At 51.8% G+C, this 27,103-nt stretch overlaps 3 protein-coding genes across 3 annotated transcripts; 1 reads left to right on the top strand and 2 right to left on the bottom strand.

Annotated features, from left to right (window-relative positions):
- Positions 1–1,905: 1,905 nt before the first annotated feature.
- Positions 1,906–4,560, bottom strand: TOMM6 (translocase of outer mitochondrial membrane 6). The gene is made up of 3 exons (XM_004379445.2): positions 4,304–4,560; positions 3,679–3,783; positions 1,906–3,458 (listed from the first exon to the last, which is right to left on the bottom strand). The coding sequence occupies exons 1-2, from the start codon at positions 4,429–4,431 to the stop codon at positions 3,687–3,689; spliced, it is 225 nt and encodes a 74-aa protein (XP_004379502.1). The 5' UTR covers positions 4,432–4,560; the 3' UTR covers positions 1,906–3,458; positions 3,679–3,686.
- A 423-nt stretch (positions 4,561–4,983) lies between these two features.
- Positions 4,984–10,195, bottom strand: PRICKLE4 (prickle planar cell polarity protein 4). The gene is made up of 7 exons (XM_004379444.2): positions 10,095–10,195; positions 8,476–8,619; positions 7,877–7,984; positions 7,076–7,213; positions 6,597–6,800; positions 5,831–6,035; positions 4,984–5,368 (listed from the first exon to the last, which is right to left on the bottom strand). The coding sequence occupies exons 1-7, from the start codon at positions 10,185–10,187 to the stop codon at positions 4,995–4,997; spliced, it is 1,266 nt and encodes a 421-aa protein (XP_004379501.2). The 5' UTR covers positions 10,188–10,195; the 3' UTR covers positions 4,984–4,994.
- A 1,517-nt stretch (positions 10,196–11,712) lies between these two features.
- On the top strand, positions 11,713–21,609 carry FRS3 (fibroblast growth factor receptor substrate 3). The gene is made up of 7 exons (XM_004379443.2): positions 11,713–11,802; positions 13,446–13,588; positions 14,816–14,904; positions 16,509–16,695; positions 18,876–19,037; positions 19,853–20,010; positions 20,296–21,609. The coding sequence occupies exons 3-7, from the start codon at positions 14,839–14,841 to the stop codon at positions 21,205–21,207; spliced, it is 1,485 nt and encodes a 494-aa protein (XP_004379500.1). The 5' UTR covers positions 11,713–11,802; positions 13,446–13,588; positions 14,816–14,838; the 3' UTR covers positions 21,208–21,609.
- The last annotated feature ends 5,494 nt before the right edge of the window (positions 21,610–27,103 follow it).

Below are 27,103 nucleotides of genomic sequence, written 5' to 3'. Positions count from 1 at the left end.
GGGGGGTGGGAGGTGGGTGGGCTGGCAGGAAAGGGAGAAATGGAGTTTTGTTTTACTTACCGATAAAGCTTTGTGAACTAATTTTATACATTTCTGACAATTTGGTGCCTTGTACCCAATTATGGTTTGCATGGAATTGGAAAGATGAAGGGAAAGGATTCTTTGTCATTTCAAGTGGCAAATGGATCTGTGTAGTGTTTAAATGACATTTGGTACCACAGACTTTTAAGAAGTTATTTCATATCTTGTATGTGAATGCAAATTATTACCAGCAAGTTCTGAAATCTACTGTAATGTCCAAAATCTTTGTATTTGTGATATTCATCAGATGACTGCTTCTCAAGGCAGACTGTCTACCCCTATTTTTTCACACCACACCCCTCCTTATGTTCCAAACATTAGCTCAGGCCTTTTCAAGTCAGGCTGGGAGAGCTACCCCTTCCTAAACACATACTATCGCTATTAGGATTCTGGGGTTCTATTTTATAGAGTGGAGGGGTTGCTTTTCCAGCTGGTTGGGAGAGCACAAATGTTCAGAAAAGGTCTTTTAGTTTTTATCAACACAGTGACTAATGCTTAGCAACTTATGGTAGAAGTCCAACAAAAATGGTTCCTCCTCAAATGGTACCTCTGTTCATTCTAAAGTTCTTTTGCACAAATTTTCAGGAAGCAGTGTAAAAACAATCCCCCACATGTGAACCTTAAGACCGTAAGGCAAACCAGCTCACTATGGAATATGTAAAGGGAATAATGCAAAAGAGAAGGCTCAAAGACTGTCCCAGTCCCCCAGGCCCTTTTCCTGGCAGTGCAGACTGGGATGGAAGTGACTGGAAAGGAAGTGATGAGGCCCAGTCTTCTCACCTGCAGGCCTGTTTATACCATGTTTCTTTTACCTTAAGGTTTCCAGTCCACTGAGCTCATGAGACTTCACCAAAGGGTGTTTAAAAAGTTCACCATTCAAAGTACACTTGATAATTGGGTCTCTCTCAGCTTACTTACTTGCCTAATTAGGTAAGGTTTTATCTTTAGACTAAAATTTCCCACGTCCATTTAGTTTTTTACTGGGTAAGTGTGCACTTCCCTGGTGGTTCAGATTCTTTTAAAATTCAGCACTAAAGCTGAAAAGCACCTTCTAAACATGACTGTGAGTTTAGTTTATATCTTACATGGTTAAATTAACCAGTCTCTTGGTGTAGGGCTTTAATTTTAACCACTGTGTACTTACTTGTTCAACCCACACCTGGTTCTAAATACACCACAGCTACTACAGTATTGAGGCAAGCAGTCATTTTTGTGGCTTCTTTCCATACTTCTGCTGGCATGTTTCCACTTAAAATCTAAGTAGCTAGTACAAGAGATTTTTCTAGTACCATGGGTTAGCTAGCCAGGGCTGGAAGGTGATGTAAAACTGATTTCCCTCAGTGAGAATGTTGTGTTGGCAGTGGTGAATGCCAGCACTTTCATTTACAGAATTAAGGATTATTCATCAAACTGTTGAAAACTGCAGATTTGGTACCTGTATTTGCTAACTTCTTAGCACTTTAAGTTTGAATTAAACCAGTTTAAATGAAGCCTTAACCAACATTGGGTTTAAAAGCCAACCAGCAGTAAACATTATCACTTAAAACTAAAACATTAAATTTTGAGTGAAATTTGAATTACGCTTCCTGGAAGCTGTCATGTCTTAATTCTTGCTGGATTCTGATTTTCATTTTTGGAATTTTTTACCCAATAGAACTGTTCAAAATTGTGAGTAGTTCTGGCAGCAAACTTTAAGGATGTGAATTTCATTCCTATAAAGAACAGGAGGTGCTGGTATTTCTTGTCTTAGCAGTAGTCTGATGCAGGTCTGATGGAGTTTAGAATCTATGCTATGGCTTAAAAGTTTTAATCACCATTTGGGGTGGGGTGGCAGGATGGCTTCAAACCTGAGCCTTGCTCTCGTGTATATGACCCTTCTTCATCATTATACCCAGTTAAGATGTAAAAACTTGGCAGAACATCTGTGGTCCCACTGTAGACTCTAAATGGTCTTGGCCTCATGTTAAGCTAACCACAGACCTGAATTCACACAAGCTCATAGCTTCTTCCTATCAGATAGAATCTATCTGATTAACACCCACAAGAGAATGGAGAATGGTGCTTTAAAAAAAAATTTTTTTTAATGTCATTCTCAAACAGACTTCTTAATGAGATTTAAGCTCACAGGGTCAAAAAAAGAACTATTTTGTCCTGTTTACGTTTCATGAACAGATTTCTAGAGATAACATCTGTCGGCTGTAACAAGAATACTCCTATTAGGCCACTATGATGCATTTATACTGACTCTCCTTTCCAATTCATGTCCTTTAATCACATACTACTTCCATAAGAAACCTGGCACATAAAAGCAGTATTTTTTTTAAAAAAAAAAAAAAAAAAAAGCTTGATAGAGCAAATGGACTAGGAAAAAAACTGCCACGGGGAACCTGTTTTAGAACCAAGAACATACTCAAATTTATACCCATTTCTGAAGAGGGCAGAGAAGCTGGCATTTTGAACCAAGCAGCTCTACTCATCTCCACCTCTTTCCATGCCAGTCTTCCCGTGCCAGTTCCTTACATATTCCATTTCCAAACAATCCAAAGCCCCTGGACAGTGGCACTGCCATCAATTTTAGGGTCAGAAAACATCTATTTTCTTGTGAAGGAAGCAGCTTCCTCAAGCAGAAGTCACTTTGGTGCCCACTGGCCAGGCTTACTTACATCTTCCCTCCATCTGCATATCACTGCCCTCTTCCTGCCACCAAATCCCACTCTATTACAGCAACAATGCCTCCCTGGTGCCTGGAAAACCCACCTAATGCACTAAAATGCTATGCAACACCAAATGGCTTCTTCTCCCAGTACTGCTCAAAAATGAAAACTCCTCAAGAATAAGCTTTCATCCTATGTTAACATCAGTGTATGGTGATTACAGTTTTTTGGGTTTTTTTCCTCCTTTAAAGTGAAACAAGCCACCTCCATTGCAATCCATGTTTGGGGCTTGTTCCTGTCTCATGTGTGAAATTATAAGTCATGTTTTTATGATTTTTGTAAATCTTGACTTTTTACACCTTGTTTTTGTAAACAGAAGTTTCTTATTAAAAGAATAAAATGGCTACCTTTGTGTGCATTCTTTATTTCAAATACTTAAAAAATACTATAGGTTATTCCTCAGGAAAAGAGCAAAGACCACCCCCTGCAGAAACTTAGAAGCTATGTACACAACTTTACACAATAGTGGGCAACACTTTAGCTGAAGCCTGATGCTGACCAGACAACGAAATTCTGAGTGAACCCAACGAAGAAAAGGAAACCAGACAGGGAAGGAAGGTGTCTGAGTCAAACTTCAGTTGCCATCAGGGGAAATCTTGTGGTGGCCACAGAAACGGAGGCTGTTTTTGGAAGGTTCATCAATAGCATAGGGGTTCCATATGTCTGCAGTCAGATAACAATGAGAGGCATTAGTAATGTAAAAGCACTGGAGGGACACTGGCAAGAGAGATTCAAATCCCTTGCAACATCTGGAGACACAATGAACTAGGAATAGCTGAAGGATTTACATCAAGTCCCTTCCCTATATTTCATGAATAGTTGATAAAAATTATTGCTTTTCCTGGCCTCTAAAGACATACAAGAGTAGTGGGTAAGTGCTTACCTACTTGGCTACACCCCTGGCTGAGGTGCCATTAAGTCAATGTCACTCAAGTTCCTGGCCAGCCAAACTCCTGCAGCAAAAAGTCCCAAATTGAGGATCAAGTTCCTGGAAAAGGAATGTAGTCCATTAACCCTATGATCACTCTGTCACTTGTCTTTGGTTTACAAAACATATTGAGGGAAAAGACTTCCATCACTACCCTGGAAAAACCTTTCCGAGGCAAAAGCACTGCTGTAGAACTGCAAGGGGGTTGAGGGTGGGGAGGGTGGTTTGATCGCTACATGTAGGTTGCCCAAGACCCTCATCGGCATTCCGTTTCTGTGCCTATTACGAAAAAGCCAGGCACTGGTCCAGGGACGAAAACCCTACTCGTATGTTTGTCTTCACTCCCCCGGTACCCCTGGTCAGGGTGAGATTCTCTAGTTATGGCTCCGCGACAGGATCGCTTTTGTTGCACAGGAACTCGCCCAGTCAAGGACCTCAACAAAGCACTGCCAGAGCCACGAAGAGGCCACGATGTTGGCAATGTAAAAAGCGCAGTGGCGCCAGGGCGGGCGAAGAGGGGGATGTACAAGCGCTTGGGGTCAGAGGGATCAAACCTCCCCCCCATCCCGACCTCAGTTACCTCCGGAAATCATTCCTATCTGTGGCAAAGCGGTAAACGCCCCGAAGCCAATCTCCCACGTTGTCTGGCATTTCGGGAGTTTCATTCGCCGGTCCCTTTGCGTTCCCACTGACCCCGCTGGAAGCCATAGTGGCACCTTCAGGTTCCGCACTGGACTCGCACGACGCACGGTACTGGCGCCTGTGGATCACGCATTTCCGGTCTGACACTTCCGCCGGCCACTTGCCTGCAGAGGGCGCTGCCGCCGGAGTTTGGACTCAAGAAGTATACTGGGGCTGCGCGTCCACGAGCTCCGCAAGGGGAGGAGCGCGGCCTAGCTACGCTGTCTCCAGCTCCGAGTGCACCTCCGTCTCCCTCTTGGCCTCCGGCCCTCCAGCCGGTCACCGGCACACGTGGTCTCTGAGGGGTTACTTTACTGGCTCAAGAGGAGCATGCTGGGGGAAGAGGCTTTCCCGGACCGTGGCGGGTGGAGCTGAATCAGTAGGGGATGTGTAGTTTGGGGCGGATGAGGTTCCAAAGTCTCCATCAAAAGTTGTAGAACGCGTGGGGATAAGGAGAGTACCCCAAGTTTGTCGCCTCGCCACCTCTCCCAGGCATGCTCCTGATTGCATTCAGTCTAGGATTTTTCTAGGGCGAGGAGGGCCTTGCTCTGCCGTCTTACACACCACCCTCCTCACCCTTGGTTGCACCACTAGCAAATGATGCATGGCTTCCCAGAGGTGTCGCTGTTCCTAGCTTGAAGACTGCCGGGGGTCTCTCCTGGCCGCGGAAGGCGCTGGCCTAAAAAAAAGCCCTCGGGTTCGGAGTCAGAGGAGGAGGAGCAGGTGGGGCAGAGGGCGTCCTCCTTGGGACCAGAGGGCGTCTCCAAACGGCCTTGCGCGCACCCTTTGGGTGCCTCCGCCACGTTCTCAGCTCGACATTCCTCCAGGGGGCTGGATCCCAACCGCCTCCTCTGGGTCTCCAGGCTGGAGCTGGCGGCCGCGGCGAGGAGGGCTGCTCGGGAGTTGGTCACGGCGTTCAGCGGGGCGCAGTCCCCTCCTTCAACCCAGTTGGGCTCCGACACCCCTGTTGCGGGCCAGGTCAGAAGCGTGCATCTCAGGGCTCTGAGCTCCCGGCAGGGCGCTCCACAGCAGCCGGCACCGCGCTGGGCCCAGCCTCCCGCCCCGCCCCCGGCTCGTGCACGCCGCCGCCGCGGCCTCGAGTCCTCTCCGGGGCTCCCCGCCCCTCCGCCTCAGCCCACTAGAGGGCGGCCGCGTCCCCGGCCCGGGAGCGAGTCCGGCGCTGCAGCCCCGACCGTGGCGTGGGGTGGGTTCTGGAGGCCCTTGGAGCATTCTGGCCAGGGACGCGCGGTGAGAGCTGCGGGCCCCGAGGCTTGGGTCTGGGGGGCTGCGGTGGGGGGACTGGGGCGCTGCTGGAGGGACGGGTCGGCGCGGGACCCGGGCGAGGGTCCCAGCCCGGGAGAACCCCCTCCTCAGTCCAGCCTAAGTCGCCGCCCCCTGTTCCTTTGATCTACACCTTCTCCCTTACCGAGGGGCGCCCTTCCTTCCAGTGGCGGGGCTGGGCTCGAGTCTGCATTGGAGTAGCGGCTCTTGAAGCAGCTGGGGCAACAGGGGCTGCCCCCCGGCAGGGCATAATGACCCCCGCCCAAGGGCCCGGCGCAGTCCTGGCAGCAGAAGTGGCTCTCGTGCCAGCGCCTCCCCTCCGCCTCGGTACAGCGCTGGGAGAAGATCAGCTGGGAGAGGGAGAGGGGAACGGTTCATTCATTCATTCACTCATTTATTCATCCAATAACCACGCCTTATACCCAGTTAACGCTAAAGCACGTCGACAGACATTCCCATTTGATCTCCCCAACCAGTCTGGGACGCAGGGAGGGCTGATTGGCTCAGCCAGGATCCCGCAACTAGTAGGTGGCACAGCGTGAAGTGCAACCCCGGCCGCCTGGACTTACAACCCAGGGCTCTGTGCTGTCTCTTATGCCGACGTTAAGGGAGTTTCTAGCATGATCAAGCACCGCGTTGAGTACCCAGCATTTCGAGATGAACTGGACAGTCTTTGCTCTGGAGAAATTATCTGGGTCCAAGAAAACTTAAGGGAGTCTTGCTTGCGGTGGGGAAGGGCGCTGTTAAAGGCAGCAGGTTCCACTTCCCCAGAGCTCAAGTCAGAGCACAAGGAACAGAGCAGTCCCAGGCTGGTTCCTAGTTCTCTTTAACCCACTCCGACGTACTGGGAGAGGCTGCGGCCTAGGAGGGTGTCCCCTTACATCCTTCTAGGCTGGACCCTGGGGCTGTACCTGGTCGCAAGCTGGACAGCGCGGCCGCAGCAACTCAGCATGATGACGGCCGCAGTAGAGACGCCCATCGTGGTAGAAGTAGATGAGGTTTATCAGGGCCTGGCCGCAGGCCTGGCAGGCGAAGCAGGGCGGGTGCCAGCAGCGCCACTCCCCGGCCCGGGCTGCGAACACCCCGTACTCCCCGGGCCTCAGCAGCTCCCTGCACTGCCGGGCGGGGGCGCTGGGCAGGTCAGATCGCCACCACCTGCCCACCTTCCCGCTGGGCTCATCTGTGCCTCTCTCCCAATCCCAACCTAATTCTGCTTTTCCCCACTGCAGGCTCCACCAAGAACCCCCAAACTTGGTTTCTCTTTCCCCTAAAGTTAGCCCTTTCCCTAAGCCCCTTTCCCAACAGAGTCCCAGTAGATAGCCCCTTCTGGAGAAGTGAGAGAGCAAGGAGTGGAGGAAAGGGAATGTTTGGCGGTGGGGAAGACTACTACCTTCTCACAGGTGCGTCCTTCAAGCTTGGGAGGCAGCAGGCGGGCCACCCCCTGTCCTAGGGCCTCCCGCCTCCGCTGGGCACAGAAGAGCCTCAACTCTGCCAGCTCCTCCTCCCCAAGGGCCAGGCAGTAGCGCTCCTGCAGAAACAGACCTCTCCTGTGACTGGGAGAGCCCCACAGGCAGGACTGTGTTTGGAGAAAGAAGGTTTAGCTGCTGGGTCAGAGGAAGGCTGTAGACCTCAGGGAGGTGCAGGAGATAACAGCGTAGAAGGGCATTGAGAAGGAGAGCAAAAGAGGGAAAGAAGCTCATGTAGGTCCACCTCAGTCTCACTTCCCTCAGATCCTCACAGTCCGGTAGCACTTAGCCCTGTCACCTTATATTTAGGTCTTTGCTCCCAATGAACTATAGCTCAATATCACTCCCTGTACTGATTTCTCTAATTATTTCATATACTCCCACCCTCCCAATTGAATTGTAAGCCTTTAGGCTGGGCACACGTAGGGGTTCAATAAAAACTTAACAACCGTATTCTCTACATTTGTACATCCCATTATTGGTTTCAAAAGTCGTTCATGTCCATATCCTCATTTGATCTTCAGCTAAGCACGGTGGTGGGCAGAAAAAATGCTATTTCACCCATCATGTAGATGTGGAAATGTAGGCTGGGGAGGGGGTGACTCCCTCCAACTAGTGGCAGAGTGGGGCCTTGGATCCATGTCTAACTTCTGGACCAAGGTTCTTCCCACAGTAAGTTAAGAGAGAAAGGGAAAGAGAGGGAAGATGGGAAGAGGGAGACCCACATCGCTGTCCTGTGGAGGGAGCTGTTGCAGAAGGGTGCGAAGCCCAGGCCAGCTGGGGGCTGGGTTGGTGTCCAGGTGAGAGGGCCCCAAGCTCAGAACTGCAGGACCCTGAGGAGACATGGCAGAAGGTGAAGAGTGGAGCTAGGTTTTTCCTTTTCTTTCGCTTCTTCCCTCCCCTCCTCATTGCCACCTGACCAATCTAGAACAAATTCTAAGCCCTCGTTCTCTACATTTGGAGGATCCTCTTTCAAGATAGCTGAGAGCAAGGATAGCTGATCCACGCCTGCATTTATGTCTGATTTGAGGGAGGTTGGGAAGGTCCCATACCCCACAACAGCTTCTGTTCTTATGCCTGAAACCACCCTTTTCTTCCCGTCTGAGTCTGTTTTTACAACAGATCCTCTAGGAGGGTATATTTATGTGAATGAATCTAAAATCAAATCTCATGTCTTGAGAGGTCTGCAGGATTCCTGAAAAGAGAAAAGGGCCACAAGAGGTTGGGCACAAAGACAAACCACCTCCCAGTCAATGGAAAGGGGAGGAGGTCCAAACGATAGAGAACCTGTTGGTCTCAGAGGAGAGGGTGGGGCTTTTACTACCTGAGTAGAGGTGTCCCCTGGGTGCTCCTCTGGCAGGTGGCCTGAGTCACTGTCTGAGTTGGCTGGTGGGTCTGGCTTTTTGAGGGTGGGGCTCTCCTCTTTGTGGGACCAGGCCGATTTCAGCACTGACATTGTTGGCAAAGTCTGTGCAATGACAATAAGAACACTTCCCTTTTATTGGGCCATTACAGTGTGCCAGGTATTGCTAAGTGCTTCACAGGCATCATTATGTCATCCAGTCCTCCCAACAACCAGATGAGTTAGGTGGTATTGTCTCCATTTTACAGATGGCCAAACCGAGGCTCAGTGAACATACACACAAGGTCATGCAGCTTGTCAGTGGCAGAGCCAGGTCTTGAGGCCAGGCCTTTCTGCTCCAGAGTTTCTAAAGCTCAAACTTTAGGGTCTTCCAAGATTCAGATGGAAGAAAAAAGAGGCCCACAGTTGAAGGAGAGGGCATTTTGCCCTTCTGGTGAGCTTTGGAGCTGGCTGGCCCCTTCCTCCCCACCTCCCCAGACTTAACTTCCACCATTCCTCATCTTGCACTCACCACACTAGTGAGCCTGTTTCCTCACTGCTCCCTACATGGGCCCCATTTTTCCAGCTGTAGGCTTGGGCCTGCTTAAAGGACCACCTCACCAGAAAGCCCTCCTCAGCCTTTCTGGCCCATACCCTCTCCCTTCCCTGAGCTTCAGTAGCAAGTTCAATTGGTTCCCCCAAGATTTAGCACCTAATGTTTCCCTCTTTTCAATGTGTCTCTCTAAGCTCCTCATCTAGTCTATAAACTCAAGGGCAGAGGAAAATCTTGTGCTTCTATCTATAGTAATTTCATTGGGTAATTATATGCACATCTCTTCAGCTCTCCTCTGGGCAAGCCTGATACACCCATAGTATCTGCTAGGGGTGGAGGAGTCGGCTACTGAGGTAGAGAAGAGATGGGCCCTGATCTCAAGCAGCTCATTGTCCTATGGTGGGCGGGGGGACAGATGAAACCAGGCAGAATGGGGAGCTCTGGGCAGGTATACATAGCATCCTGGTATAAAATAACCAGAGCAAATTTTTCTGTAACATTTACACTGTACCAGGGACTACTCTAGCATTTTATATAATACAACCTGACAACAATCCTATGAGGTACTTTCTGCATTCCCATTTTACAGTTAAAAAAACAAACTTAAGTTAATTAACTTGCCCAAGGGCCACATAAGAAAACTAAGGAAAGCTTTAGGAGGAGGTTGCCTCTGAGAGCTGGGATGGACTCTGACAGCAGGCCAGGCACAAGGAGGGCCATCCCCAAATCCCTGGCCTCCATAAACCTCAGCTTTGGGTCAGGACCAGGGTTTGGACCAACCAAAAACCGAACCTGTTGCCATCCAGTCGATTCCAATTCATAGTGACCCTACAGGACAGAGTAGAACTGCCCCAAAGGGTTTCCAAGGAACAGCTGGTAGATTCGAACTTCCAACCTTTTGGTTAGCAGCTAAATGCTTAACCACTATGCCACCAGGGCTCTAGGGTTTTGACCATGATAGTTACATTGCTTTGCAGCCCTGAGTCCCCCTTAGCCCCCTTTCAGATGTCCTGTGCCACCCTTCCCTCCTTCCTGGCTCCACACCCACCTGCTTGCCTCCTTCCTGTTCTGTCCTTCCGCCAGGTTTCCTGTGGAAGGATACTGGGATGGGCTGTTCACACTGAGGGACAGGAGTAGCCATTTCCCCTAGCAGTACGCAGCAAGGCGGGGGTGGGGGGGGATGGGGGTGGGGTGGTTGTTTGGCAAAGGAAGGAGGGGCATCGGGGCCCCAGAGAGTGGCGTGCACCCTCTCTTCCCCATTAGCTCTAGTTTGCATGGAATTGTCACAGAAACAACGCCTAGAAATTGGCCCTCTACCCCCACCCTGTTTCCCCACCTCACACAGGGCAACTCCACCATGGCCTAGCACTTGAACTCACCTTACTAACCTGCCATATTCCTTCCACAATTCCCCTGTACTCCATAAGGGACAGGACTGAACCCCCTCCTCCGTCCTCGCGCAGGTGTACCCGGGCTCAGGAGCTCGACCTCCCCAATCCACCCCTGTCCAGGAGGGCAGAGCCCAAGAGGCCCTGGGAACTGGAGGAGGGTGGGAAGGTATTCCCAGACAGTGGGATGGAGAAGAGATGGGCGTCCGGTCCCAACAAGTATCCTCCCTCGCCCTCTCCACAGATCCCCTAAGTTTTTCTTGGACTTCGCGGGGCCCACCCCCAGGACGGGGACGCAATGTGGCGCCTGTGTCTGCTGGGGCTCCCAGTCTAGCAGCTGGAAGTTTAGAGGAGGGGCAAGGGCTACGCTGGGGTCTCACCCTCGCCGCGCGCCGGTGTCCGGGTGGTTCTGGACAGACCTCGCCGTGTGGCCCCTCACCCAGTCCCCACCCCGAGGCCTCAGCGCCCGCCTCTGCCCGCCCCGGTAGCGCGGCCCTTCCTCTCCCACAGCTTCCGCGGCTCCAGCCTGCCCACCCCTCCCGGGCTGGAAGAGAGGGGCAGTTCAGGGAGGGGCCCGCAGTTGCAAACAGAAGGAAAAGCATTTGTGGGGTCTCAGGGTGGAAAGAGTGCAGGCTCCACGGCCCTCAGCCATGGGCCTAGTGCCGGGATCGCGCCCCCGAGGGCGCGGAGCAGACACCCCAGAGGAGCGTTTGTACTGGGTTCTCGGCCATTCGCTTCACAGAAACGCCTTCCTGCGCTAGCAGCCCCTTCTATAGTGTTCTCAGGTCCCCCCAGACTCTCCCGCTGGTCTCCTAGCCCCGCCCCTTTCCTGAGGCCCACCCCCCTGCTCCCACTCCCTCTCTCTAGTCCCCAGTGGGCCCTCCGCCCATTCTCTTCTCAGCCCCTTTCCTGGGTCCCTCTTCCCCGTCCTTTCCTCTTCTCTCCCTCCAGTCTACTCCTCTATCCTTTGTGTTTCTCCCCCCGCCCTCCTCGCCCGACTAACTCAGTCGCTTTCCCGCTCCCGGGAGAAAGCCTCACTCTCTGGCCCGCCCCGCGCCCCGCCCCGCCCCGCCCCTCTCCCCCGGCCCCACTCCCGTCAGGCTCCTTCAGCGAGCGGCTGGCCGGGAGCGCCCTCTGGTGTCTGCGCATGCTCCCTGCTCGTGACTGCAAAGTCCTCCAAAGGGACCTTCTAGGCTGCCCGCCCGTCTCCCGCGTTCGGTTTCGCCCGCCCGCAGCGTCTCGTTGGTGCTGCCGGGTGACCTCCGAACCCGCGGCTGCGGGGCGGGGCGGCCTTAGCTCCGGGCGGGCGGCGGCTGCTGCAACGGGACCCGGGAGCGGGGCCCGGCGCCGCCCGGGCCGCGGGGCGATGTGAGTCGGGCGCGGCAGGGTGGGGACGAGGCGGCTCCGCTGAGACCGCGCCGCGCCGCAGTCTCCGCTCCCACCGTAGGAAGCCCCGGGCGGACTGGCGGTGGAGCCCCGGGGCTGGGGGCGGGGATCCAGGGACAACGCGCGGCCCCACCTCCCCCATTCCTACCCGACGTCTAGAAATTCCCCTGATTACCCTCCAACCTAAATCTTCCTCTCACACCCCAGGAAATCACCGCGGCCCCCTCCCCCGGTACACTGGCACACCATCGCATCTCTTGGAACCCCTCAGAGCTCTCTTACTCCTTCTGCGAATTCCCCTGATAACGCCCACATACCCACCATTCTCTCCTGGATGCCCCCAAGTGTTTCCACCGCCCGGAAATTCCTCTGGTCCCTCATACCCCCCATTCTTGCACGATCCCTAAAACCAAAAATCTTTCCCACGTTCCCCCAAACCCCTTCATCCATCCTGAGTCCTCCTCATCCCCTTTAACTCCTGCGCTTACTCCACACCTATCCCAGACCAGAGCCTCCCCCCTCCCCCCATCCCGCCCTTTGTAATTCCCCTCATTGGGCTGAGGATATGTCCTGATATCTTGGAAATGGGGAACAGAAAAGGCACCCTATAGTTAGTCCTTGGTTTCACCCGATAATCCCGGTTGGTGGCTTAAACCCCAATATTTTTGTGCACTTTACTCAGCCTGCTTCCTCCTTCCAGAGAATAAGCCAGACCAAGAAGTTGGGGGGTCCTTTTACCTGGGAAGTTGTCCAAGGATGCCAGCTGGCAGGGGCCCTGGGAGCTGATATTGTTGACCGGAGCAGGCGGGTAGGATTTCAAGGGTCTCCAGGGTCCTGGCTTGTCAGCTTGTCTGCCTGGGGCTCAGATGCCTTGAAATATTGGTTTGTTATTATCATTATATTAAAATTTTAGGCCCTTCAGAGCTTGAGAAATAGAAAGTCTATCAAGCTCTCAAATGTAAGATTGAAGGAGCCTGTCCTAAAAGAGGAAAATGTTGATTTTATTGATCTTTGTCCTAAACACTTACCTTTAGAAGTTATTTAGGCTAGAAGCTCCATGGTTTACAAGTGTTTCTATGTAGAAACTAAAGCTTTGAGGTGGGGAGGGGATATGGGTAGGGGATTGACTTGACAGTCTCCTGGAGACTTAGTAGCAACAAAACAGACTAGAATATTGGTTTCCTGAATCTTAAGCCAGTGCTCTTTCCAACACATCTTAGTGTCATTTTGAGAACGCGCTTTGTAGAGTTAAAGTTCTCTGCAAAGGTAGAGTGGTGTTTTTGGTGTTGGTTTTAAGAGGATTCCGAGGGAGTCGAGAGGTGACTTAAAAGGTCTTGGGCTGTCTCAGACTTCAAACTCACTGATGCTAGGGGAGTCTCTCCCTCTCAGGGCCTCTGGGGCTTGGAATCTGTGATGCCAGTGGCCTTTCTTCATTGATGTTTCTGTTCCATTAGGACCTGGAACAGATATTCTAGGACCAACAACCAAAAAAAAAAAAAAAAACCAAACCTGTTGCCGTGGAGTCGATTCCAACTTATAGCGACCCTGTACAACAGGTCAGTTTTATTAACAAGGGTGAGGATGGAAAGTTTCTACTAACCTACGGTCTTTGTCTCCTATGCTAGGTGAGCCCCAGGCGTGTCCTAGAGGGATCCAGGTCACTTCTTGGCTGACTGCTTGCCATGACACTCCACCAAGGACGGGGAGAATAAAGTGGGGCCCTTCCCCATGCCCCTTCCATGGTCAGCTCCCCGATGGCCTGGGTGAGGTAAGAGCTGTGTGTAGAAGCTGGTTTTCTGGAATTTCCCAAGTTGGGAGGAATGGAGGGTACAGGTCACTGGCTCATTCAGTGGAGGTTTAGAAGGATATCTAACTCACAGACTCACTTCTTGCATCAAGTTGCAACCCCTTAACTTCTGGTTGGTACCAGGCCATATGTTCGCCTGTTCCCTTAGATCACTCAAGCCTGAGTGGGACCTCTTCATCCTTGGCACAGGCTTGACTGTTGTTATATAATCCGAGTACCATAATCCTAGAGGGAAAAACCAAATAGTAAGGCCTCTGGTCTTATTCAGACAAAGGGGAGCAAACCCAGTACTTGTCGTTTTAATAAGATATACCAAATCAAGGTTATAAAAACCATGCTCTGTTCTAAACGTTCAATCTTCTCACTGTGTCTTTGTGATCATAATGTAATACTTGTTTGAAGAGAACCTCACAGAAATAAATTTGAGGTAGATGTTGGGAAAGTGATGAGGGAAGAAAAGAGTGAACTTAGATGGTGTGGGATGGGTGCAGTTAAAAAGGAGGAAAAAAGAGAAAGATACAGACCTAAGTGGCTGAGACTCCCAGGTTACAGCATCTTTGCTGAATCTGGGTGAGGGCCCCAGGCTTGCACCCATCTCCTTCTGATGCAGGTCACTTCTTCTGGATCCTTTTATCCATGCTTTTCCTGCTGCCTGTCGTTGTTGTTAGCTACCATCAAGTTGGCCCCCAACTCATGGTGACCCCCTGCACAACATAACTCAACTCTGCCCAGTCCTGCGCCATCCTCATGGTTGGTTGTGGATTGGAGTATTGTGATCCATAGGGTTTTCACTGGCTGATTTTTGGAAGTAGATCACCAGGCCTTTATTCCTAGTCCTTCTTAGTCTGGAAGTGCTGCTGAAATCTGTTTAGCATCATAGCAATACACAAGCCTCCACAGGTCAAAATCCTACATACCTCTCAAGGTCCAGATCAAATGTGACCTCTGAGAAGCTCTCTCTGTCCTTCCCTCAGCATTAATCCTTAAGGCATTCTAACCTGAATTAATGTTTATCCAATGTGTGCCTGGCCCTGGATTGAGAGAGTGAATTCCTTGAGAGAAGAACTGTTGTAACAGCCCCTTGGACAGAGCATATGATCACAAGAAGTGGTTCTGTTGGCATTCCCCAGAGCAGAGTGTTTTGGAGCGGCCCTTGATGACCTGCCTGTACCTTATGTTTTTCCCTAGGGTAGGCTGGCTGCTCTGACACCATGGGGAGCTGCTGCAGCTGCCTGAACAGAGACAGCATCCTAGACAACCACCCCACCAAGTTCAAGGTACCCACAGCTGCCTCCTCTCCCACGTTCCCAACATGGCCTCCTGGGCTCAGACCATGCAATTGAGTTGCCTCAGCTTCCCTGGAAGAGGTGAAGTGACAGGCTGAGGTTGTGGGCTCAGAAAGACTTCTCCAGCTCAGGGCCTCTGAGATGGCCTGAGGAAAACAGGCCCAGGCCACTGCTGCTTTTGTAGCCCATGTACTACCAAGAATGAAGAAATGCCATAGTATGGTAGCAAAAATAGTGCTTTTAGGACATCCACTCCTATCAGTGCATCTCTGTAACTTTAAACCCGTTACGCCAGTTGTCATCGAATTGACTCCAACTCATGGCGATCCTATGTATGTCAGAGCAGAACTATGCTCCATAGGGTTTACAATGGCTGATTTTTTGAAAGTAGACTGCCAGGTCTTTCTTCTGAAATGCCTCTGGGTGGACTCGAACCTCCAACCTTTCAGTTAGCAGCTGAGCACGTTAACCGCTTGCACCTCCCAGGGACTGTGCTGTAACTTTACATGTAACTTTGGGAGAAGACAGCAAAGGTCTAAATTTGTGAGTTAGTATGTGTAAAGCGTGAGGAATGGTAGGAGTTATGGCTGGAGAGGTGGGGAGGAAGCGGCCAGCTGGCCCAGAGGCTCACCAGAAAGGTAAAATGCCCTTTCCTTCCACTGTGGGTCTCCACTTTTCTCCATACCAGTCTTGGGAGACATGAGAGTTTGAGCTTCAGAAGCTCTGGAGCAGAAAGGCCTAACCTCAAGACCTGCCTCTGCCCTTTCTAGGTTACATTTGTGAGTTAATACATGTAAAGTGTTCACAGTAGGGCTTTGCCTATGGTAAGTATTGTGTATGTGTTTTCTGTTTGCTTTGGGAAGCTAAGGCCAGGCCCAATGGACCTCTACATCCCTGCTCTGCCACCTCTTACCTCCCTGTAGGGGGAGCCCCCTCTTCACACCATGGCATGTTGTAAAAACCCATGGCCATCAGGTCAATTCCGACTCACAGCAACCCTATAGGATGGAGTAGAACTGCCTCGTAGGGTTTCCAAGGAACTGCTGGTGGATTTAAACTACCGACCTTTTGGTTACCAGCTGAGCTCTTAACCACTGAGCCACCGGGGCTCCCTGGCATGTTAAGGCAGAGATTTTTCTTGCCCGCCAGAAGAGAGTGCCCTCAGCAAGGCCATACAGTGGGAAGGTGGTATTTATCTGTTCTGCCTTGGACTTGACCCACCCAAGGTTTTAAGATTTTGAACTTAAAACAGCTGAACCCTCTTCCCCATTGACGTCTGGTCCTTGGGTACTAAGCCATGGGGCATCCGAGGTCATCTAACCTTGGTCATCTAACTGTTGGACCTTGGATGTCATTTACTCAGTCCTCCCCTTGCTGCCCAAATGAGGGAAACTGAGGCCCAGTGAGAAGGGATTTGCCCAGAGAACTGCAGTGGGTTGTCCGCACTTCTTTGCACATCCCCTAGTCATCACGTGGCCCTTAATAGCGTCTGTGGCATGGCCAGGTGAGACCCTCAGTCCCCCAGCTTCAGCCCTGCATTAATAACCTAACCCCAAGTTAAGCTCAGCTTTGACCCTCTGTTCCTTTCTCCCCAGGTGACAAATGTGGATGATGAGGGGGTGGAGCTGGGCTCCGGGGTGATGGAGCTGACACAGAGTGAGCTGGTGCTGCACCTGCATCGGCGTGAGGCTGTCCGCTGGCCCTACCTCTGCCTGCGCCGCTACGGCTATGACTCCAACCTCTTTTCCTTTGAGAGTGGCCGCCGGTGTCAAACGGGCCAGGGTGAGTACCAGCCCCTGCCCCATCCTGGGATAGGGGCTTGTGCACCTGGGGCCAGAAGACACAGCTCAGGTGACTGATGAAGTCTTTTGTGGAAATTGAGAATGGGCCTTAACATCAAACCAGCCCTCAGACTTGGCAGCTGTTGCCCAAGAGGGGAAGGGTGTTAGCCAAGGGCACACAGCATGTTAATTGCAGAACTAAGTGGACTCCCAGGCCAGTGCTCTTTCTCTTCAGTCACTGCAGCTCCAGCCTGGGTCCCTTTGCACCTGACGTGTATTGCACAGCCCATGGGAAAGGGTCAGTGCTCCCAGGCAGGAGCCTGCCAGGCAAAAGCAAGTGACTCCTCCTTCCTCTCTTACTCCATTCTCAAGGGTCCCTGTTGCCTGCTTAAGTAGAAGTCACCCTGGGCCCCGTGAATAATGAAAGATCGGGGGGAAGGCTCTGGTTGCCGTCGGGGGTCAAGTGGCTAGGGGATGAGAGATTTGGGGAGGCAGGATTTTTGGGTCTCTACAGATTAATCCTCTAGAGGTTAATCTTTGTCCCCACCTCACCTGTGGGCATTGGGGTGTGAGGTATCCTCCCTTCCTCCCCTCTCTGTAGCCAGAGGTCAAGGAATGGTGAGGTTGTTCATGAGGTCAAGGCTGGAGCCAGCCATGGCTCTTTAAGGGGCTGCGTGGCCTGGGCTTGTCTTTTAGGATCTAGACATAAGCTCTGCCAAAGGAATCTTGCATAGCGTTGTGTTAAACGCAGTTTGGGACTGAATATGCAGAGGTGGAATGAACCAGCTTTTGTGAGGAGGCTGCTAACAAAACAATGAGTCTCTGGGTGTGTGTTTGTTGGAGGAGCCTCCCCCTCCATGCATCTTACCATTGGAGCTCGTGAGGCAGAGGTATCTCATGTTGGCTGAGCAGAGAGGGGAGGAAGAAGGCTTCTCTGCTGCTGGTGGTGTTGGATCCACACTTGGGATCCCAGAGGGGTTGCCCTAGGCCCCAACACTGACCAAAGCCAGTTGTTGGCAAGTGGATCCTGACTCATGGTGACGCCGTGTGTGTCAGGGTAGAGCTGTGCTCCGTAGGGTTTTCAATGGCTGATTTTTCAGAAGTAGATCACCAGGGCTTTTTTCCAAGGTGCCTCTGGGTGGACTTGAAACTCCAACCTTTCGGTTAACAGATGAGCGCGTTAACTGTTTGTACCACCCAGGGACTCCAGGCCCCAACACGGGTGCTCCTCAGCCTTTTCTAGCCCTTGCCATATCTTGCCAGGATAGTCTTTTCTCTTCCCCTATATATTTCACATCCCATTCGTGCAAACCATAGGTGCCCCGTCTCCCCAGCCTCGTTGTATTTGTCTTTGTTGTGGATATGTGCGCATGCACACAACAAGTAGCTCCGCAAGTGCCAGCTCCCACTGTCGCAGGGGGCGTGTAGAATCCCAGGCTGGCCCAACACCCCAGCCCAGTCCTGCTGTCCCCAGGGACTTTGAGGAGCTGCATCAGAGTGAGGGGCTCTAAGGTCGGCATCATTGAGGAGCCACGCAGATTCTTGCCACATTGTCCTTTCATTAGTCTGCCCAGCCTTTCTTCCTTTCTGCACTAGAGTTGAAGCTTCAAGAGGGCAAGGACCTACACAGAGGTGGCATTCACTCTGTGGCCAGGCACTAGGCCAAGTACCCAGTGAACAAGCAGTGGACTGGACAGACCCTCCTGCCCTCAAAGAGCTTAGAGTCTATCGGGCACAGAACTGAGCACTGGTTCCCTGGATGGAGCTCACTTTTTTGGGTGCAGGGGCTGGTGGGCCAAGGAAGATGGGGGCATTATGTGGTGCTGGAATGGTCCCTCAGCTAATGCTATTCTTTTCCACTTGACTTTTTACTTCTCTTCCCCTCACCCCTGCACACACATGGACATTCGTGTTGGAATGATTTAGCCTCAGAAGGAATATAGCTGAAGTGTGAGATCTAAAGACAATGGTAATGAATAGTGCAGGTGGGGGCAGGGGGCCCTGGGCACAGCTCCCCCAGTAGCTCTTGGGACTCTGGGGGCTGACTGGGAAGAGTGCTCAGGAGGAGGAGAGGCTGGAGTTCAGGGATGTTTTCTGAGTTGGTATATCTGTTGAGTTCCTTGGGTCCTTTCCTACTGGACACAGGGTAAGAGGGCCTCACTTCTTCCTCTCCCCTTGCAGGGATATTTGCATTCAAGTGTTCCCGCGCTGAGGATATCTTCAACCTCCTTCAGGATCTGATGCAGTGCAACAGCATCAATGTGATGGAAGAACCCGTCATCATCACCCGCAACAGCCACCCCGGGGAGCTTGACCTCCCTCGGGCCCCCCAGCCTCCCAGCAGTGAGTAGCTCCCACCCTCATACCCCAATACCCACGCACATACACATGCTTGGGAAGCACGAGTCTTGGAAGTCCAAGAGTCCAGTGGCAAGCAGGGCGATGCTGGCTGAGCCAGCCCTTTAGGACAGTTGTCCATCCATCATCAGAAGCACTCTTGGAGTGGATAAGTCCTGGGCTAGGTTGTTCAGGTGACTCAAGCTGAGGCTGTAGAGGCCTGGACCTCATATCAATGGATGGTCGGGAGCAGACAGAAAGACAGGTTTCCATGGAAACGACAGTCTGAGCTTCTTTGCTTCCTTCCTTCTGTCTGCTGGGTCATACCCAAGTACCTTTATGGCTGCTGGTGCAGGCATCTCTGGTCGCAACCATCTTCTGGAGAGATTTGCACAATTTCTGCACGTTCACTCACTGAGTCCTTACTGAGCCCCTGCTCTGAGTTCTGTACTCTGTGGGCTGGCCTGTGGGGGACAGAAGACATAGAAAACACAGTCCCTGTTTTTGAGGAGCTGGCAGAGCTAGAACAAGGGAGGCAAAGAGACAGTCCAGTGAATAACAAGGTGTGCCTCACATGTTTCAGATAAGGATGTAATGGAGAAGGTGGGGTTCATGCTGAGCTTTGAGGGGAAGGGCAGGATTTTAAGAGTAGAGAGAAGGTGAAGGATAATGAGGGGCTGCCAGTTCAGCACCCACCTTGAGAGTCCTGAGAGTATCTCCCCTCCGATTGGAGGAGTCCCAGGGTACTGCACACGCACGGGTGCAGGGGGCTGTCAGGTGGCCTCAGTGCACCTCATCTGGCTCGTCTCTCCTGTGCCCAGCTCTAGGCTACACCGTCTCCAGCTTCTCTAATGGCTTCCCTGGCTGCCCAGGTGAGGGCCCGCAGTTCTCAGCTCCCCGGCGCCCCTCGACAAGCAGCCTGCGACACCCCTCGCTTGGGGAAGAGTCCACCCATGCCCTCATTGCACTAGATGAGCAGGTGAGCAAGCAGCTACCCTGCCTCTGCCGCATTGGGCTGGGTGGGATGGGCTCAGGAAATATGGCTGCCTCCTCCCAGTAAGGATCCTGGGGAGGGAGAGGATGTTGATAGGGTCCAATCCTGTCCCCAGAAAGGGAGGCAGCTTCCTGGAAGGATTGGAGGACCAGGAAGAGGAGGAAACTCCAGTTCTCTTTCTCTGTACTTCTCTTCATTCATCTGTCTTTTTTCTTCTCTCTCTCCTCCCTGCCCTTGCACCCTCTATGCTTTGTTTGGACTTTCCCCCAGTCCCACACCTATGTCAACACACCGGCCAGTGAGGACGACCACCGCAGGAGCCGGCACTGCCTGCAGCCCCTGCCTGAGGGGCGGGCACCCTTTCCCTCGCAGGCCCGGGGCCCGGACCAACGGGACCCACAGGTCTTCTTGCAGCCGGGCCAGGTGAAGTTTGTGTTGGGCCCCACCCCTTCTCGGCGGCACATGGTGAAGTGCCAGGGCCTCTGCCCCAGCCCGCATGACCCTCCCCACCACAACAACAACGAGGGCCCTTCCGAGTGCCCTGCCCAGCCCAAGTGCACCTACGAGAATATCAGTGGGGGCCTGCGGCGAGGGGCTGGCTGGAGACTGAGCCCGGAGGAGCCAGGCTGGAATGGCCTTGCCCACCGCCGGGCCGCCCTGCTGCACTATGAGAACCTGCCCTCCCTGCCCCCCGTCTGGGAGAGCCAAGCCCAGCAGCTGGGGGAGGAGGCTGGGGATGATGGGGACTCGAGGGATGGGCTCACACCCTCCTCCAATGGCTTCCCTGATTGTGAGGAGGACGAGACCCCACTGCAGAAGCCCACCAGCACCCGGGCCGCCATCCGCAGCCACGGCAGCTTCCCTGTGCCACTGACCCGCCACTGTGGGTCCCCTCAAGTCTTCAACTTCGATTTCCGCCGGCCGGGCCCTGAGCCCCCAAGGCAGCTCAACTACATCCAGGTGGAGCTGAAGGGCTGGGGTGGTGACCGCCCCAAGGGGCCCCAGAACCCCTCGGTCCCTCGCACCCCCGTGTCCACCACCCACCCTGCCCGCAGCTCAGACTCCTACGCCGTGATTGACCTCAAAAAGACCGTGGCCATGTCCAACCTGCAGAGGGCTCTGCCCCGAGACGATGGCACTGCCAGGAAAACCCGGCACAACAGCACCGACCTGCCTCTGTAGGGACAGCCCGTCCCACCACCCTCACCCCTCCTCGTCCCACCCCCACCTCACGCTCCTGTCCTCTGAACCCACCCCAGGGCATTGAGGTAGGACCAGAAGCTCCCCAAAGATATCAGCCAGCGAGTCTCCTGGTCTCCAAGTGGGAGAGAGAAGAGGGTCACCAGGCGGGGAGGGAGCCGAGATGCAAACTGTGAAGGGTTCCCATGATTGCATTTATCACCTCCTGTTATGTCCGCCCTCCCATTCTGTCTTGTCTCTCTGTCTGTGTGTATGTGTTTTTTGGTTGAAATTTTGAAGCATTTTGTACCTGTTAATTTTATTTATCAGTTTATTTTTCTATTTATTGTTTTAAATGTAATTTAACATATTTATTATTAATATTATAATTATTTTTAAATTCTGGCTCAGTGGATGATGTCATGTTCTTATGGAATCCTGTCTGGCAGGGTTCTGCAGTGGGAGTAGGGGAGGCCAACAGATGTAGGTCACGAGGGGGTCATTCTGGGAAATTTAGGGTGGTTCTGGTTTTTGTGACAATTCTGTGACCATCTCTTTTTCTCCTTTGGGAGGCCCTGGCCCAGAGCTTAAAATTGGCAGGGATGGATACTTTATGGAAGTAAAGTGACACACAGGGCAGCTGGAGTCCTAGATGCAGAAAGGGGATCTATAAGGAAAACCACCCCAATGAGGTAAAACCCTGATCCTCTGAGGCAGGCAGTGGGGGTGGCAGGAGTGGAGGTTTACCTTCGAAAGAACCCCTCACGGGTTCTCCCTTCTGCTGCCCGGCAGGCCCAGGGCCGCTGCACTCCTTTGACTCCTTGGCCCAGAGGTGAACCCTGGACACCACTGGGTGCCCCCAGCACAGCTAGGTCAAGGCTAGAATCTTTAAACAGGACTTTACTAAAAGCCCCAGGATAGAAAAGGAAAGAACACACAGTGTAATGTATAACTAGATAATCTGGCTTGCAAAATGTGACTTTCCCAGAGAACTGACCCCCAGGCATGGACTCTTGGGGCGCTTCCTACCCTACCACAATGGGGAGGGCCTCACAGAGCCACGCGGCAGAACACATCTGGAAGCCCGCGGTCTGCCTAGGGCTTTTGTTGTGAGGCTCCCTCTCCCTGTCCTGAGGTGCCTCTTTCCTGTTCCTCTTTTTGCCTGTCTCCCTTCCTCCAAGATACCATTTCTGTCTCAAACCCCTGTACAGTTAATCTAAAGGAAATCCAGTTTCCATGATGAGCCACTGAGGGCCTAGGTGAGGAGTGGGAGGGAGGTTTATCCAAGACTTAGGGAAAAGCCTTCTTGTCTCTAGTCCCTGTCTGTGCCTGGCTCCCAGCCGTGTTGAGCAAGCGGACCTGTTCTCCTCACCAAGTAAACAGGCGGGACTGGACAAGCCCCACCTGCCTCCCTACCCCTCTCCTGCTGTCCAGAGCACCGTTCAACTCCTGGGCCCCCTTCCCTGAGTGGGGATTGGACTGAGCAGCTTCCAGAACTCCTTGGCCTTTGGTGTCAGCTCTCTGTTAGGGAAATTGTCAATGAGGAATGGCCACAACAGGATGTGAGAGAGACCCTTCTTCTGGGGGCCAGCAGGCTCCCAGGGTGCAGCTGCCAGAACCCCAAAGCTGGCACCAAGCCCCTCTCCCCTTTACTTCCTTTTCATCTCTGGGCCAGAGGGATCCCTTGCTGCAGGCTGGATTCATTGCGTTGTTTTCCACACTGCGGTGCAGAAATGCCGCACCATCTGCAGCTAACTGAGGTAGCTCAATTCCGCATTCTGGGTGGCCTCCTCACATGTGACCCCCTATACCTCTATCTAGCCTCCATGGTCAGGAGCAGTGGTCTCTCCAAACAGGATGGCTGAGATGGGGGCAGGCCTTGGCCTGGCCATGCTTGTGATTCATGGGTCTGCTCAGGCCCCTCCTTACTGATGGACAGGTGCTGCCATGACCGAGGCAGAGGCTCACTTGAGTCAAGGGACCCAGATTCTGGTCCTGACACAGCCACTATCTTTGCTACCTTAAACATTTGGTTACTCCAAATGGGCCTCAGTTTTTGCACGTGGAAAACATGGTGGCTAGCTATGGGAAATAGTCAACAAGACGATGAACATGACACCACTTTGGAAAGTAGACAGATCTGAGTATGCTGTATTAACACCCCAACAGCCCCAGAGGAAAAAAATAAGTCACAACTCTTCAGTCCCTGAGACTTTGGGCCTACTGCTGCTCCTTTGCTGGACAATGCAAGAAGGAGCAGTTATTCTCTCTGGGGTCACCAGATCCTGGTCTGGCCCCCTGGGCTCCCCCTCTGGAGCAACTAGCTCAATGTAGGGCATGTCCCTGGAATTGGTTTTCAGCCCAGTGTGGCCGCCAACCTCTCCGTCCCTTCCCCAGGGTACTGCCTCTGACCAACAAGGCCTGCTGCAGGAATTTTCCTCTCGCAGGGAGGGTGGGGTACATGGGGACGGCTTTCCTGGCGGGAAGGGTTGGGTAGGATTGCAGCCCAGGAGTGCAACTGCAGCTCCTGTGTGGAGCCTGTCCTGCTGACACCAGGGTGTGGTGCGCAGTTTCCGTCACCACCATCGGCCAAAGATCATCACCAACATCGGGGCATGTTTGCTGAGTGCTCAGTTCTCTTCTTTAGAAGCAGGCCATGCTCACACCCCCGGGCTGCCCTCCGGAAGGGATGGGGCCCAACATCCTGTCCAGGAGCGACATTTCAGGTCAGACCAGGAGGGGCCCTCCCCAAGCCCACCCTCGATAATAATAGCACTTTACAGGGGTATAAACACCATGGGTTCTCCACAGGGCCATATAGACCTTTTGTCTCTTTCAGGCTCACTGGGCGGCGGGATTGTTATTTCCGCTGCACAGAGGAGGAAACAAGCCAAGAGGTGAAGCGACTTACCTCAGGCCATGAAGTTAATTAGTGGCTTGAGCCGGGGCTGGATGCTGGCCGTGTGTCTTTCCTCAACGACTGCTCCCAGCCTGGCCTGAAGGGGCTGCTCTCCCCCAGGTAGGCTTCAGGGAGAGTGTGTTGGGTGCCCCCTCTCCACAGGAGGCGAGGGCCAAGTCACAGCAGAGGGCCACATTCCAGCGCTCCCGCTCAGGAATCTGAATTCTAAGCCAGGGCCCTGCTGGCTTAGCAACAAGGTGAACCTGCTGTCCCTTAGGGCCTGCCCAATTGCCCATCCTCAACCTAGCCCCCTCTACTCGTGTGATTCCTCAGAAATGGCTTCCTTTCTGTAGGTAGGAGTGGCTAGGACAGGTGTGCAAAAACAGGCCTGACTGCACCTGTCCCGGCCTTCCTCTTCTGAGGAGCATCTCAGCCTTGAAGGAGGCTCAGTTAGGTTAGGTCGGGACCTCCCTGAGCTCTGGGGTGCTCTCTGACCAATATCTTAATATTGGGAAGCATACTCAGAGGCGAGTGTGGTTTATAAAGAAGTGCTGTGGAGGCCTGAGGTGGACAAGAGCTGAGGCAGGGGTGGGGAGAGACTTATGGGCCCCTCAGATCACAGAATCAGCATAGAACCTCAGAGCTGATGGGTCAGCTAGGACCATCCGGGATCCCTTTGACAGGATTCCTGGAGCTGTTTACCCAGGCACTTACTACCTCACGAGCCCTCCCTCCACCCTGGATATAATGAAGTTGCTACATTTTCCTCCCTTTGGACCCTAATTCTGCCCCTGGATCCACACACTTTCTGTCGAGGATGCTGGACTTTGAAACTTGGCATCACCGCTTAATAACAACTTGACCTCTTTCTGTCTCAGTTTCCTCCTCTGTCAACAGGGATAATAACAGTTCCTCCCCCATGGATTAAATAAGAGAATGTCTGCCCAGCATGTACCATGGCAACTGACCCATAGTAAGAGTTCAGCAAACGGAGGGTTTTATTATTTTCACCCAAAGATCATTCTTTCCAGCATAACAAGGTATCCATCCCTCTGTGCTCTAGTTTGATGCCAGAACCAAGCACAGCACCAAGGTCTGGGTGGCTACATCAGCCCAACACCTTCCTTGTTCTAGATGTTATACTTCTGCCTAATGCAGCCCCAGTTCACATTCACTTCACTGGCCTGACTGGCTCTTGGGACCTTAAAACCCAAAAAACCAAGGCCTTTTGCCATTGAGTTGATTCTGACTCATGGCAACCTCTTGTGTTACAGAGCAGAACTGCTCCATAGGGTTTTCTTGGCTGTAATCTGTAAACTGAAGAAAACACTCAAGTCTCGAGTTGCGATATTGAAGGATTCTATGGGCAAGATATTGAACAATGCAGGAAGCATCAAAAGAGGATGGAAGGAATACACAGAGTCACTGTGCCAAAAAGAATTGGTCGATGTTCAGCTACTTCAGAAGGTAGCATATGATCAAGAGCCAATGGTATTGAAGGAAGAGGTCCAAGCTGCACTGAAGACATTGGCAAAAAACAAGGCTCTAGGAACTGACAGAATACCAACTGAGATGTTTCGACAAACAGATGCAGTGCTGGAGATGCTCAATCATCTGCTCAAAAATCTGGAAGACAGCTACCCTGAAGAGATCCATATTTGTGCCCATTCCAGAAAAAAGGTGATCCAACAGAATATGGAAATTATCAAACAGTATCATTAATATCACACATAAGTAAAATTTTGCTGAAGATCATTCAAAAGAGATTGCAGGAAGTACATCGACAGGGAACTGCCAGAAATTCAAGCCGAATTCAGAAGGGGATGTGGAAAGAGGGACATCATTGCTGATGTCAGATGGATCTTGGCTGAAAGTAAAGAATACCAGAAAGGTGTTTACCTGTGTTTTATTTACTATGCAAAGGCATCTGACTGTGTGGATCATAACAAATTATGGATAACAATGCTAAGAATGGGAATTCCAGAACACTTAATTGTGCTCATGTGGAACCTGTACATAGACTAAGAGGCAGTCTTTCCAACAGAACAAGGGAATATTGCACGGTGTAAAATCAGGAGAAGTACGCGTCAGGGTTGTATCCTTTCACCGTATTTATTCAATCTGAATGCTGAGCAAATAAGCCGAGAAGGTGGACTATATAAAGAAGAATGCGGCATCAGGATTGGAGGAAGACTTATTAATAACTTGCGTCATGCAGATGATACAACCTTGCTTGCAGAAAGTGAAGAGGACTTGAAGCAGTTACTGATGAAGATCAAAGACTACAGCCTTCAGTATGGATTATACCTCAGAAAAAGAAAACAGAAATCCTTACAACTGGACCAATAAGCAACATCATGATAAATGGAGAAAAGATTAAAGTTGTCAAGGATTTCATTTTACTTGGATCCGCAATCAACACTTATAGAAGCAACAGTCAAGAAATCAAAAGACATATTGCATTGGGCAAATCTGCTGCAAAAGACCTGTTTAAAACATTAAAAAGCAAAGATGTCACTTTGAGGACTAAGGTGCGCCTGACCCAAGCCATGTGCACGCAAAAGCTAGACAGTAAATAAGGAAGACCGAAGAAGATTGATGCCTTTGAATTATGGTGTTGGCGAAGAATATTGAATATACCAAGGCCTACCAGAAGAATGAACAAATCTATCTTGGAAGAGTATAGCCAGAATGCTCCTTAGAAGCGAGGATGGCGAGACTTCATCTCCTGTACTTTGGACATGTTATCTGGAGGGACCCGTCTCTGGAGAAGGATATCATGCTTGGTAAAGTAGAGGGTCATCGAAAACAGAAGGTACTCAGTGCATGCTTGGCACAGACGCTCAACCACGTGGATTGACACAGTGGCTGCAAGAATGGGATCAAATATAGCAATGATTGTGAGGATGGCACAGGATTGGGAGTGTTCCATTCTGTTGTACATAGAGGGTCACTATGAGTTGGAACCAACTGGAAGACAGTCTTTTATATATATATATA

The sequence above is a fragment of the Trichechus manatus genome, unplaced genomic scaffold (assembly GCF_000243295.1).
Source record: "Trichechus manatus latirostris isolate Lorelei unplaced genomic scaffold, TriManLat1.0 scaffold00065, whole genome shotgun sequence".
Taxonomy (NCBI): Eukaryota; Metazoa; Chordata; class Mammalia; order Sirenia; family Trichechidae; genus Trichechus; species Trichechus manatus.
The sequence above is the reverse complement of the archived record's forward strand: the minus strand, read 5'-3'. Positions and strand labels throughout refer to the sequence as shown.

Coding starts and splice junctions, on each gene's coding strand:
- FRS3 (XM_004379443.2), top strand. CDS start 14,839: ATGGGGAGCTGCTGCAGCTGCCTGAACAGAGACAGCATCCTAGACAAC. Junction 14,905..16,508: donor ACCACCCCACCAAGTTCAAG/GTACCCACAGCT, acceptor CTTTCTCCCCAG/GTGACAAATGTGGATGATGA. Junction 19,038..19,852: donor GGCCCCCCAGCCTCCCAGCA/GTGAGTAGCTCC, acceptor TCCTGTGCCCAG/CTCTAGGCTACACCGTCTCC.
- TOMM6 (XM_004379445.2), bottom strand. CDS start 4,431: ATGGCTTCCAGCGGGGTCAGTGGGAACGCAAAGGGACCGGCGAATGAA. Junction 3,784..4,303: donor GATAGGAATGATTTCCGGAG/GTAACTGAGGTC, acceptor TTCCTTTTCCAG/GAACTTGATCCTCAATTTGG.
- PRICKLE4 (XM_004379444.2), bottom strand. CDS start 10,187: ATGGCTACTCCTGTCCCTCAGTGTGAACAGCCCATCCCAGTATCCTTC. Junction 8,620..10,094: donor AACAGGAAGGAGGCAAGCAG/GTGGGTGTGGAG, acceptor GTCATTGCACAG/ACTTTGCCAACAATGTCAGT. Junction 7,985..8,475: donor CAGGGGACACCTCTACTCAG/GTAGTAAAAGCC, acceptor ATGTCTCCTCAG/GGTCCTGCAGTTCTGAGCTT.